At 32.7% G+C, this 14,328-nt stretch overlaps 1 protein-coding gene across 2 annotated transcripts in view; it reads right to left on the bottom strand.

Annotated features, from left to right (window-relative positions):
* LOC117173114 overlaps positions 1-11,449 on the bottom strand; it is a 52,728-nt gene extending 41,279 nt beyond the window's left edge. For both annotated transcript variants that reach the window (XM_033361505.1, XM_033361506.1), the window contains exons 1-2: positions 11,330-11,449; positions 23-203 (exon numbers count right to left, since the gene is read on the bottom strand). In XM_033361505.1, coding sequence (XP_033217396.1) covers positions 23-190 — 168 coding nt within the window. In that variant the 5' untranslated portion in view covers positions 191-203; positions 11,330-11,449. The remainder of the gene's footprint in view (positions 1-22; positions 204-11,329) is intronic.
* Between the last annotated feature and the right edge of the window lie 2,879 nt (positions 11,450-14,328).

The following is a 14,328-nucleotide window of genomic DNA, read 5'->3' as shown; positions in this document are numbered from 1 at the left end:
ATAGAGTAAATTGTATACGTACAGATGTAAGGTTGGCCACTGTCATGACAGAATTTCCAATTGTTCGTATAATTAGTTTTTGCATTTTAGTTTGATAAGGCCATTGTCCAAGCAGTGATAACACAAACTTATTAACCGCAAATCCATAAGCTGTTGGATGCTTTTCAGTCACATGTTCTTTATACACCATCCTCGTATACCAACTTAAAAACAAATTTAACAGTTATAATTCTGAAATTAATCTGAGGCTGTAAAGTTTTTTTTCCGTGGAATCAATGAAATTATTTATAAAATATACCATAAGCATTTCTACCAAAAGATTAGTTAATAAGTGAGTGAGATGAACCAACTTTAGTGATACCGGTTTAAAAATCCTTGATTAAATTATACAATTAAAATTAAAGTGAGTCTAATTAGAAATCGTGATTAAGCATTTACAGACATGAAAACACACAGGTACGAAAAAATATCTTTTATGCCCACCGGCTAGACAGCGCGACTTCCCGCCCGCTGGGCGAAACGAAGTTGCCGCTTTCCGGTGCCGTCGAGCAAAAAAAATAGTATACAAACCATGTTAATCTATAGATCGAAATATTTTTTAAACTACTTCATCTACAAAAAAACATTTCAGACAAAAGTTGACCAGGACATCGGGGCCATTTAACTGTACCATTGATTTGAATTTGACTTCAATTTTCAAGTTCATTGTAAGGTCTAGAAGATTTTCGTTAATGGTGACCCCTATTTTTAAATGCGGATTTAAATAGAGCGGAAAATTTTACGACAAAAATGTATTATGGAAATCTGGCTGTTCGAATCTTGGAGAGGTCAAACATCAAGGTCAAATGTCGAAAAAACAATCAGATGTCCTTTTTCTGAATTATCGTGGTTTTTTGGTTAAAGAAAACTTTTACATTTTTGTTGACTTTTTTAAAGCATCTTTAAATATCTTCATATCTTCACATATCTGTGAAATATGTTGTTTTTTACAGAAAATAAGGCGATACGTATTTTTCTGATTTTCGAACCGAATTTTTGCTAAAAAGTTATGCGTATTTGAATTTAAAAAAAAATCGCCGGAAAATTAGAAAAAGGTTCAAAATTAACAAAATCGCAGCGATTTTTCTGAAAAAAATATATAATCGATTTTCTCAAAAAATACACCTTTAAGTGTGTTATCATTTTTTTTAACTTGTACTTTGACAATGAAGATATCTTATAAGTTTGATGCTTGCTAAATCACTTTAGTGCATGCAAAAAAAGGAACGTAATATTTACTTATAAAGAAATGTAGAGGGTTTCTTGTAACCGTAACAATATAATCTGCACTTAAGAAGGGGAAGAAAATGTCAAAATCACTTAGCATTTCGTAAATGTTTTAATGAAATTATGGTTAATTTAACGATTATCCTTCAGTGAAATAAACCTCTATTCCCTACCCGTGTGGAAATAACCCCATTTGGCCCTATTACAAGTCTGGCACTAATCGGGGGCTAGTCGGGTTATTAATTTTGAGGAAGTACCCCTCGGGGTCTAGTTGGGGACTAGTTGGGCTTTTGTTTGTTAAAATTTTAGTCGGGACCTGGTCGGTGTTCGGTCAGGGGCTGGTCGGGCCTTTTGTTCACTAATTTCCGTGCGGGTAATCTTCAGGCTCTGGTCGGGTAATATCTACAAAAGCGTAATGATTTTTTTATTCTAAAACAATAAGAATATATTTAGCAATCATTTTTTTAATTTATCAGTTTTCAGAATAGTCTGATCTTACAATTTTTTCGTTTCCATAGGAAAAAGTGTTTCAGTTCAAACACGACTTACGTATTTAAAATGTATTTTTTTTCAAAGAAGTTCTCATTTATTACCCATATACTAAATTCTTTTAAAAAGTAAATACGATTCTCCCGAAGAAAATAGTCTTCATGATGATTTCCAAAGACCGAGTATATATCGACTGTATTATACTTTGCGAGTGTTGTTTCTTCAGATATACTTACACAGAAATATAAGGCACTGTAGCAAAGTAAAACACAGTTGATATAAACACTCTGTTTTTGGAAATATTCGTTAAAACTACACGGTGAAAAATTTCGGGAATTTCGCTCACTATTTAGTGGGGGAAAATCCACATTTTCGTTGGGGCGAATCACTTTTCCCAATATATGGGGAAATTTTCCTAAAATTTCTTATAACTCAGTAAAAAATTGGGGAAAATTTCCTAAAATTTAGGAAATTAGATAATACCTACAATTTTTGGGGAAATTTTCCTAAACTTAGGGTAACTCATACGAAAGTTTTGGAATATTCCTTACAATTTGGCAAATTTAGTGATTTTCACTAAATTTAGGTAATCGTTCCAAAACTAATGTTTAATTTGCCGCGTAGATCAGGTAATTTTTCTAAAAATGCTTGAGTGTTTCTGTATGGTCAGAAAAATATTTTGCCCTAAAATATTCGATAAACTACCATAATATTTTGAATTATTTTACACACATTTTCGGAGAAAAGATTTATTAATGTTAAAGTTATCTCAAGCATTTTTAATAAATAATTATTAAGTTAATGATTTTGTATGAAAATAAACTTTGTATAAAAACAACGATCAAAATCTACAAAAAACGTAATCTTATTTTCTTGCAGTATTTTTTAGAAAATTACGAATTTCCAGGAACATTTATAAATACCTTTGTATGGAATTTTAAGAAAATCCATATTGGAAAAGATACATATAGATTTAGGTGAAGAGTGCGCGCCGGAAGTCATCAGACTCTACATTTGTATAGATGCTTATTATTAAATTGATCTGAAAGGTTTGCGATATGTAAATAAAGTCTAATTATTCAGGTCGTTGAATTTGGAAAGAGAAAAAGTTTTTGATTAATCATTGTAGAGTATAGTACTTGTTAAAACACAGTATTTGAGGCTGGACCTGATGATCGAACTCAAAACACAAACAATAACTCTTCAATTCACTTTTATTTTACAAACACAGTAAACTCACAGAAATGTACAGCCTTGATTAATTTAACACAAAATGGAACAAGTAAGCGGTGTAACTCAGTGTAGTTTTGAATATGAGGCTCCCAACTTGAATAAAGTCTACAAGGTACCTTGAAAGCTAGCGGATTTACTCTAAGCTTCAACAGGATGATTTTCTGCTACCTTGTGGACGAGAATGAGCTTCATTTCACCAAATCACAGAAAGGACTTGTTTAGTTTTGACTTGAAACTCACTTAATCAATTAGAGAATGAGGCTCCCAACCTGAATAAAATCCACAAGATACCTTGAAAGCTAGCGGGCTTACTCTAAGCTTCAAGAGGATGATTTTCTGCTACCTTGTGGATGAGAATGGGCCTCACCTCAACCAAACTCGAAAGGTAAAAGAAACCGTTGATTTTCTTAATAATGCGGTAACAAAAAGCAGGGTTCTTTGTTCTTATTGAGAAAAGCACTCAGAATCTTCTGAACACCTTCTCGAGTCCGAGACCAACGAGAAACTGAGGCCTGGTAAAAAAAAAGGAAATTCGTCGTTCCTATGGCAAATTGGGCTCACAAAGGGATTTTTGACGAACACTTAAAAACTGTATCGCTGTTTAGTCTAGGAACTATTGAATATAAACAGTCGAAGCTCGCAACCCGAGCGAAGGAGAAAAACAGGCATGCTTAACGGAATTGACGCGCAAAACCAAAAGTATCGACTATAAGTATCATTCATCGTACATTTACATTAGGTTATAACTAGATAATTAAACAGTACTAGCAGTAAACTATTCAGCACGGTACAGTTCAGATTTCGCTACCACCTTCATTTTAGTCTTGCGGTTCTGGACTGGTAGCTTTAAAGAAAATCCGCAAGGGCGCGACGTACCGTCTCTCGCGCAACAGAAATGACGCGTCGAGTGTTTAAGACAGTAGTCTACACATAACAAAGCATAATTACCTAGCGCAGAGCATTTTTAAGCGTAGGATATGTTCCCCATTAAATCTGGGAAATTAGCGTCAGCACAGTTTTGGGGATAATTCCCCAAGAAATTTTTTACCGTGCAATTGATTCGGAACAATTGTATTATCGTATGACCCCTACTAGTACCCTATCAGTCCCCGACTAGGATAAGTCGTGTTACCTGACTAGCCCCCGACTAATCTACCGTGACGCTACTGGTCGGGTGCTGGTCAGATGACTCGACTAGCCCCCGACTTTAAGTGGGGTCAACTGGTCGGAAACCAGACTAGTTCCCCATTTGAATTTCTACACGGGAAGTATTACATACTGTAAGATATGTAAAATCCACTGAACCGAAATTAAAATAGTGGTGCAGTGGACATTACTAAAGGATCAGTATATGCTACCGTTCCGATTGGTTTGCTTAGCTCGCCCCTAAAGGTGTAACAACGCAACCTATTCACGCGGCCTGCATCGGCTGAATTCACGGCGCAATCTGTAATGGATGGATTGCATAACCCTGATGCATTCTAATCAATATCACAAATGCACACATATATATTTTTTGTATACTGTGAATGTTTAATAGTACTTTATATTGTGATCACAATATAAAGTACTGAATGAGCATTGAATGATAACATTTTGTATAAAAAAGGTCCAAAAGTTGATTGAAAAATAAAAATTAATCATTTGAAAAATCTTGACAAAAACCCAGTCAATGTAAAAAATCCTGTAGGACAACTCACAAGCCCTAAAATGAGGACATGCCCAGGGAAATCCGGACGCATGGTCACCCTAAACTTATTCACAGATCGCGTACACTTAAGAGTTTCTTAAAGCAGGACGATTTTGTGTTCCGTAACTGGATATGAGGTAAATCCAAGAGTTTTTGTTGTGTCGCGATGGCATGGGCGTGTATTCAGAAGTCGTTCCCGAGGTTGCCACCTCTGAGTTATAAATGCATTTCGAAATTATTTTATAGATCGCAACTCGTGTAATAGAGTAGTGGTTAAGACAATTGACTTGCGTGATTAGGTTTATGCGTTCGAATCCCCCCCCCTTGCATGCGAAATTTGAATTGTATTATAAGCGTTATAACTTACAAATACCGATTAAGTATACTTGTAAGTATATCCGCATGTCAGGTCCACAGAGAAAAACGCTGGTGTTAAATTTGTTGCAGCTTAAATTTTCATTGGTCTCCCAATGTACATTTGAAACTATTTCCAAGTCTCAAATGTATTCCTCTGAAGGTAGGTGCACATCTGGGCATCTAGGGGAAAGTATCATTTGGAGACTGAATTTTGGCTCAATGCCGAGAGTTGTGGGGTGCTGAACCGCGCTGTCAGACACCTGAACACTTGTCAAAGTAACTATTCGCATTGCGATATTAGACTAAATAATTGTTAAAAAGGAAACCAATTGAAATAATATTTGCCTAATTTTCAACTTTCTTTCATTTACTAGTGTGTATTAGTCATTTAGAATAGAATGATAACTTCCTAATGCAACTTCCAAATGTTAGGTTAGTCATGGCCGTCTATATTTAAACTAAAGCCGGTGTGTGTAGAAAAAGTCATGAGCGTCTACATATACAATTAGGTATTTTCACTCAACCATCAGCTAACTTCACTTTTTTGAATACACAAAATCTAGAGGAAAATTCTTCGAACGAACAGGCATCAATTAAGATGCAGACGGTCACGACTTAGTTTTAACATCCCGGCTTTAGTGTTTTGAATGTCAGGTAGGCTTTGACTAACCTAAGATTTGGATATTATATCCATCGACATATGGAAGTGGACCGGTAATTCTGTGGGGAGAACGGTAATGGGCTCTAGAGAGAGAAAATACATATGAGACGTAGACCTATCTCTTTCTAGATAAAGCTGATTGGTCGAGAATATTTTCGTTGGGTGAAGTTTTATTTATAATTTATTTAATTATAATTTATTGTAAATAAATATAAATAATTGTGGCAGCCATTGAAATGGCATTGAAATAGAAATATTGTTAAAATTTTTGACAGTTTTTACATTATTTTTAAACTCACAAAACGATTATTATTGTAGAATTTTCAATCCAATTTCAAGAAGAATTCAAGGTTACCAAGTTATTAAAATAATCTATCTGAAACAGATTATTTTACATGAATGTTCTTTAAAATTGAATTTATTATAGCGACAAATTTCTAATGTATTGTTTATATTTTTTTTAATCAAACATATAGAATATTTAGGCAATACCCGGGGCCACCAAATCACTTGACAGAGTCCTGAAATAGATAAAGGCAGGTCTACGTCTCATATGTTTTTTTTTCTCTCTAGAGCCCATTTCAGTTCTCCCCAAAGCATTATCGGTCCATTTCTATATCTCGATGATTATATTACGCCAAGTACAATTTTTATTCCAAGCAGCCCCATGCATCGCCTCCACTTTTCAGTTTTCTTACGATCAGGAGGGGAATTGTCGGTTAAACTAATCCAACAGATGGAGCTACAAAAAGTAGTTCTGTCTTTTTCATTGATTTGCATTAAGAAAAAGTAAAAATAATTAAAAACTTGATGCTGTTTGCAAATAAAGAACAAAAAAAATAGATGAAAAAATAAGTCTAATTACTAATTACTAATTATTACTAACTAATAATTACTAATTATTTAAAAAAAGAAAAAGTCATGAAAATATGTAGATTAATATGAATAAAATTTAATTTTGAGATACATTTTGAAAGCAGTTCGAACTTTATATTTTTGTGGTTTATTTTGCTCATATTATTGATTTCATTATTTGTTAAAGTTAAACAAAATTATTTTTTGTTAAAATTATCAATGTAGCTAATGAAAAAATTAATAATGTTAAAGACCTCGGTTTTTTGGACAAGCCGAGGTCTAAGGCAAGGGTGCCCTTTGAGTCCGTTACTATTTAGTATCCTATTGGCAGACTTAGAGGAGAAGCTAAAGGAGAAAGGGAAAGGAGGAACGGCTTTGGGTAATAGCAAACTATACTCTCTAGCATACGCGGACGATGTAGTTCTATTAGCAGATAATGAGAAGGGGATGAACCTAATGATGAGAATCTTCGAAGAGTATGTGGGAACAAAAGAGCTGACGGTGAACGTACATAAGACAAAGTTGATGTGTTTCAGAAATAGAAAGAGCAAAATAAATTACGTTTGGAAGATGAACGGACAAAAAGTGGAAATTGCGGAGGAGTTCTGTTACCTAGGTTTTTGGTTTGAGGCAGAAGGAGGAAACGAGCTGCAGGTGAGGAAAAGAATTGAATGTGCGAGTAAAGTAATGGGCCAAGTATGGGGTATAGGAAAGAGAAGGTTCAATAACGATTGGAGAATGAGGGTCTGGTTGTTTGATGCGTTGGTGTGGGCGGTGTTGTGTATGGTGTGGAGATCTGGGGATGGATGGAACATAGGAAAAAAGAGAGTATGCATGAGCGATTCCTGAGGTGGGTAATGGAGGTTAGCTGGAGTTGCCCAGGATACATGTTAAAAGAAGAGTTAGGAAGAGAAAGTTCGAACTGCTTTCAAAATGTAGCTCAAAGTTAAATTTTATTCAAAGAAAACTACTACTACATACACATACACAGTCAAGGTAGGGGGCTGATTCCAAGCCACTAATAGTCACTGGTAAATGTGGGGAAATTAAAAGTTAGGTAATTATTATTATAACTTACCTGCTTATCAACATCTATTTCATCCAAATAACGCCCGAAAAAATCATCTTGACAGATGACTGACAGTTTATAGACGAGACTTCACGTTGCTCTGGATGAGAAAAAACATTGTGTAAATAATGTTTTTCCCCTAAATTGTCCCAATGAACTTGTGTGGCTCAAATTTGTTGCAAATCACTTGAACACCGATTTCGGTGTACAATGGGGGATCGACGATTTTCTGTGCACTTGAGAATTGGTACTGGTAACTGTCAATGATAATCATATTTAATTGCCTATAATTGTAATGTTTACTGAACTGTTGTGTTTTCTATATAAGTAATTGGAAGATCAGTAGATCTAACTTGGGTTTCAGCCAAATATAAGCTTCTTTTTTCTACGTGTAGCCAGAAGAATCCTTTTTTCTTACAGTCGAATTTTCTACTTTTTCTTGGAAACAATGATAGATACGAAAAAGTGTTAAGATAAAAGTTTGCACGTCTGAAAAATTTCTATGAAAAAGCTTTCTTGTTCTTTTACGATATTTTTCATAGTTCACGAAAAACATTCAAAAACCACATTTTTAGGGGAAAAAAATTCTCCTGGCCTCAAAAATGGTTTAGCCCGCATGCCATTGCTAAGATGCCTTTCTTTTATTAGGAGACACTTTTAAAAAATATTTTAAAAAATAAAGAAGGTAGGGTTTTCAAGAAAATCTTTTTCATTATTTTCTTCAAATTTTGAAAACATGAAAAAAGTATAATTTCCTTTCAAAAACAACAAAATATTTTTGATATTTCAAAATATTCCGAAATATTCTTAAGTAAAAAAATGTCTAGAAATTTCAAAACAGTTTATGTATTATTGTGTAATCACTAAATATTTTCAAGTGTTTAAAAGGATTTTAATGAATTAAAAGATAATTGAACGAGATTTAAACAGCATTTTAAATTACAAAAGATTAAAGTTTATGAATGAGTTTCAAGTAATTTTAAAGAGTTTTAAATAATTTTAGAAGAATTACAAAAAGTACAAGAATTTTTAAGAGATTTCAAAGACATTAAAATACCTTTTATGAGTTCAAGAGATTTTTAGTGATTTGAAGGGGTTTTGTAGCACTTGAATGGATTTAATATGGTCTAAAAAGTCGGTAAAGAAATTTAAAATATTGCAAAGCATTGTAAATGATTTTTTAAAACTTCAAAAGAGTTTAAGGATCTTCATGTAACTAAAAAATATTTTTATGTATTTAAACAAATTTTCTGGAACTTAAACGGATTTAACGGGACCAATTTAATTTAAAAAACTTTAAAGTTTTATATTCAAATTTCAAAATATTTTAAAATAATTAAAAGAGTTAAGTTAAGTTACTTAAAATCTTCGGAATTTTGTAGAAATCCTTTAAAATCTATTAAATTTCTTAAAATATATGTAATTTTTTTAAAAATATTGTTTAATCAAATAAAATACTCAATAATAATTTGTAATATTTCTAAAATCTAAAATGTAAAATCTTTGTACATATATTATTATAAGCGTAACAATATTTTTTATAGAATGGGTCACAAAAATTTGCAGACGACCCTGCACAGCTGTAGGTTATATTTTAGATTTTTTTATACTCCCAGCTAGGTTAGCCGAGAGGTTTAGGCGTTAGGCATTAAGAATGTGAAACTGACAGGGTTCGTATCCGCGGCGAAGAAAAATTTTCATAGCGTGCGATTATAAACAGTGTAGTGATTGTGTAATAGTAAATAATTGTGTTCTCAATCGTGTAAACAAATATTAGAGTATAGTAAGAATAATATAATAATAAAAAAGATTGATTTTTTTGCGGAGAAAAATTGGTTATCATTTTGTACAACTGTTCTCTATAGTTTCGAGACTTCTTTGATATAGACTGTATTTATTGTCTATTTAGTATAGAACTTTGTAACACATTTCGTTGAATAGTTCAACTCAACGTAAAACAAAGACGATTTTAACTTTTAATTAACTACCCATCGTATCCTCTACTATAGTATTAGTTCTATCAGATTTAACGGATTTTTTTTCCGTGTATAATGAGTGTCAATAACATACTGCATGTAATTTCGGTCTCTTTCAAGTACTTATACATTCCGTCAATTTAAATCACACAGAAAAATTGTAAATACGCTGTTACTTGTAAATTCACAGTTTCATGTAAATGCAATGCTGTATCTATCTTTACAACTTATTAAATAGGTCAAATAGTTTCCAGTGTAATAAGATGCAAGTTTACACATCGACTGTCAAATTACTACAGTCGCGGTTTTATCACAATGTTCCTTTTAGTTTAATTGTGCCACAATGTTAATTAGTATTGAAGTCTCGTCAATTTACTACTTTATTCACAGTCAAGTTCTGAATGTCGGATAGGTTAAATTACGGTCGAATGTGATTTTCAACATAAAATTTTTTACAGTATAGCATATTTAAAGAACCCCGACTCACACCTGGAATATTTGCAAGACTCTAGTAGATATTTATATGGCAACAGTAGTCAACAATAACCCTAAGGAACTACCCCTAGCACATTTAATAAACCCCATCTCAGCCGCTTTTAACTAAAAACGCCAACAAAGTTTAAAATTGTCATTTTCAAAGTCATTTTCTTAATATTCTGTAACTTGTGTACATTTTTTTAATTCCAAAATTCATTGGTTCTTTTTTATGGAAACATTTCGGAATTGTTTTGTTAAAAGTGCTATAGGTCGATTACTAATTATTTAATTTAAAAAATTTAAATTATTAAATTATTTTAATTGTTCGTTAATTAAAAACTTCGTTTAACTTTTAAATTTACTCAATGTTTTGAATTTCACGAAAGGTTCAGTTTGCACTAGGCAGTTTTATATTAAAAAATAAGTAGTTTTTTAAAATGTTAAAATTAATTATTAATATTAGTCAGATATGTTTCTAGAAAATGGCTCTTCGATTAGTCTAAAAATTGTTGAGTGTATAATTTATATTTAAATGGGGTATTTTCGTTTGGAAGTAAAACATAGAAATTTGAATACTGTTTGAAATATTAAGAGACGATTAAAAAAAGTGGTACGAAATTTCAAATCTGGCAATTTTGAACTTTCAATTTTTCACGCACTGTTATTTTTAAAATACTAAATTCACTATTTGAGAAAATATATATGCCTAATATGAATTATTTGAAAATTATAAAGAATTACTTACGTTTAAATTTAAAACAGAGTATAATAAATTCAGTGAAGAAAAAAAGTGTTCAATAAATGTATTTTATGTATCTTCCCCCGCAGAATAGAATAGCGCTATAGGTTTTTCTGGATTTTCTACATTTCTGTGGGGGTTTTGAATAATTTTATGACAACCTAATTTTTTAAGTCAGATGATATTTCACGATCCCAATATTTTTTATCGTATAGAGCTCTACGTCAACTCTCTAATGTTCGTTTTAATTTGAAAAAATCTGTAACATTTGCGAATTTAAAATTATTTTTAGAAAGTAAAAATTAAGTTAATGTATTAGTTTTTATTGGCTACGTATTGAAACACTAAATTTAAGAGTCAGTACATAACATGAAATAATTGTTTAATCATAAAAACACTTAAGTTTTATAAGAAGAAAATTCAATAAAACAATAAATAATTGATGTCACGACGACTCTGTATCATTAAAAATTCTAGAGTTCGGGATTTCTCAGCGACCGAAAGCCATTATACCAACCGCTAAAGAATAAATGAAATTGTTTCCCAAAAGTTATAAATCTTTTTTAATTTTGTGGAGAATGTATCGCACTATTCACTTCAGAACAGAGCCTGTAAGGTCTCAAGAACAGAACATTACAAAAATAATCCGTCAAAACGTTAGTATTCATTCTAAAGTCATTGTCCTATTTTCTGAATATCTAATATAAAGAAACTCTAGCTTTTGAATAATAGATAAAGCAAGAGGGATTTTAAAGAAATATACACCGAATGAAAGTGTTAAATATGTTTGTAACACATCATGCACCACATGCTTGATTGAGGCAATTTTCGCCTGTATACGTTTATTCGTTTGATATTAAGGAGGTATAACCTGCAGATTAACTTATAGCTCGTATGCTGGTAAACTTTTCCCTCGAGGATTATTATATATTTTCTCATTTCATAACAGCTATTTCAGCCTTTAATTTCTCGAAATTGAGGCTCGTTTAGAGAACCGTACTGATAAGCTGAATTTTACGAACTTACTTTTGTACACCCATTCGCTTTGCGATACCATTCTTAACGTCAGTCTTTGGCCGAATCTAGGGAAACGGAGCTAGCTACAATGAGTTAATTCACACTCAACGTCAGCCTCAAAATCGGCGGTATAAAAGTGTTTCACTGTATTAATATAAGAAACTTCAGCTGGAACGCAGCACTGGAAGAGCTTCGCTCTGAAGAAACCGCCATTTTGGTCACAGTAGTCTCTGTCGAGATTTATTATGCGCGAGAGGCTGCATGTCGCGCCCTTGAAGATTTTTTTTAAAGCTACCAGTCCAGAACCGCAAGACTAAAATGAAGGTGGTAGCGAAATCTGAACTATAACGTGCTGAATAGTTTACAACTAGTATACTGCTTTTCACTGATTAATCAAAAACTTTTTCTCTTTCCAATTTCAACTACATGAAGGATTAGACTTTATTTACATATGGCAAACCATTCAGATCAATTAAAAAATAAGCATCCACACAAATTTGGAGTCTTATAACTTCCGGCGGTATTTTCACCTACATCTATATGTATCTTTTCTAATATGGATTTTCTTAAAATTCCAAACAAAGGTATTTATAACACATGGTTCAATAAGTCCCGAGACTAACAACGAAAACAACCTTTTTTTTCAAAAATCATTTTTATTCATCAACATAATCTCCTTTTAGAGTGATACAATCTTTCCAACGCCTTTCCAACATTTCTATACCATGTTTATAGAAAGATTTATCCTTTGCTTCAAAATAGGCTTTAGTTTCGGCAATAACCTCCTCATTCGAGCCAAATTTTTTTCCCTGGAGCATTTTTTTGAGATCAGCAAAGAGCTAGTAGTCGCTAGGGGCTAAATATGGCGAATACGGGGGTGGGAAAGCAAATCAAAGATTTGCTTTACTTTCATTACGATTTTTAAAACTTCACTCACATTTTCCGATGTAACGCCTTCCAATGGCCTACCCGAACGTTCCGCATCGTATGTGTCCCTACGACCACGTTTAAACTCAGCATACCAACGACAAATCGTTGATTTGGATGGATAGGAGTCCGGGTAACGTTTTTCAAGCCACTGCTGGGCTTCTACGGTGTTTTTACCCATTAAAAAACAATATTTAATCAACACGCGAAACTCGCTTTGTTCCATTTTTCAAACAAATTACAAAGTGACTTTACTCTAACCTCGATAACTCTGCTGTTTGTGGTCCAATCGACGTGAAATTTTTACAGGTTTCATGTGAAGGTTCGCACTCTAGGAAAACGTGGCTAGTTTGGTACTACTAGCACCATCTCTGGGTTAGTGTCGGGACTTATTGAACGATGCGTTAAATGTCCCTAAAAATTCGCAATTTTCTAAAAAATACTCAAAAAAAATAAGATTACGTCTTTTTGTAGATTTTGATCGTTGTTTTTATAAAAAGTTGATTTTCGTACAAAATTATTAACTTAATAATTGTTTATTACAAATTTCTTAGATGACTTTAACATTAATAAATCTCTCTCCGAAAAAGTGTGCACAATTATTGTTTAATATATTCTTAGTGTTTTAGAATAAAAAAATCATTACGCCTTTTTAGATGTTACCTCATTTGATAAGACCTCGCCGAAAACTCAAACATTAGAATAACCCGACCAGAGCCACACTAGTTTCCAGCCAGAGCCTGAAGATTACTCGCACGGAAATTAGTGAACAAAAAGGCCCAAACAGCCCTTGAACAACCACCGACCAGGCCCAGACTGAAATTTTGACAACAAAAAGCCCAACTAGTCCCCAACTAGTCCCTGACTAGTCCCCGACTGGGTACTTTGTCAAAATTAATAACCCGAGTAGCGCCCGATTAGTTCCCGACTTGTAATGGGCCAAATGGGGTTATTTCCACACGGGCAGTTTTACAATATTTACACAAATTTCTTTTTATCGTGAAATGAAAATGTTTTTATGTTTACTGTTTAAACTGACGAAGACATTTAATTCGTACCTCAGTGTTTTAATATATGTATGCGCTTAATCAAAATCACAAATTAAACTCATTTTAATTTTAATCTTAAAATTCAGTAGAGGATTCTCAAACCCATCTCACCAAGATTAATTTATCTCAATCACTGATTAATTACTTTGTCGAAGAAATATATATTGTATTTTGTATAAATAATTTAATTCATTCTATGAAAAAAATTACTACAGCCTCTGAATTTTACGAAACATGTATCGTAATTTTGAATTCAATACACGCTTTCGTAAAATTCCGATACTCTTGTGTTTATCATGTTTCGAAAATTTCATAACATTTTTAACATTAGCACAAAACAAATTAACCAGATTCATTTCAGAATTGTAACTGATTAACATGTTCTTAAACTGGTGGACAAATATGGAGCATAAAAAAAGGACTTAACTGAAAAATATGCAACAGTTCCTGGATTTGTGGCTAATAAGTTCATTTTGTAGCAGCTTGATCAATGGTACGTATGAAACGTAATCTACTCATACAA

Source organism: Belonocnema kinseyi, chromosome 5 (assembly GCF_010883055.1).
Source record: "Belonocnema kinseyi isolate 2016_QV_RU_SX_M_011 chromosome 5, B_treatae_v1, whole genome shotgun sequence".
Lineage (NCBI taxonomy): Eukaryota > Metazoa > Arthropoda > Insecta > Hymenoptera > Cynipidae > Belonocnema > Belonocnema kinseyi.
Note: the sequence above shows the minus strand (reverse complement) of the source record. Positions and strands in the feature narration are given on the sequence as shown.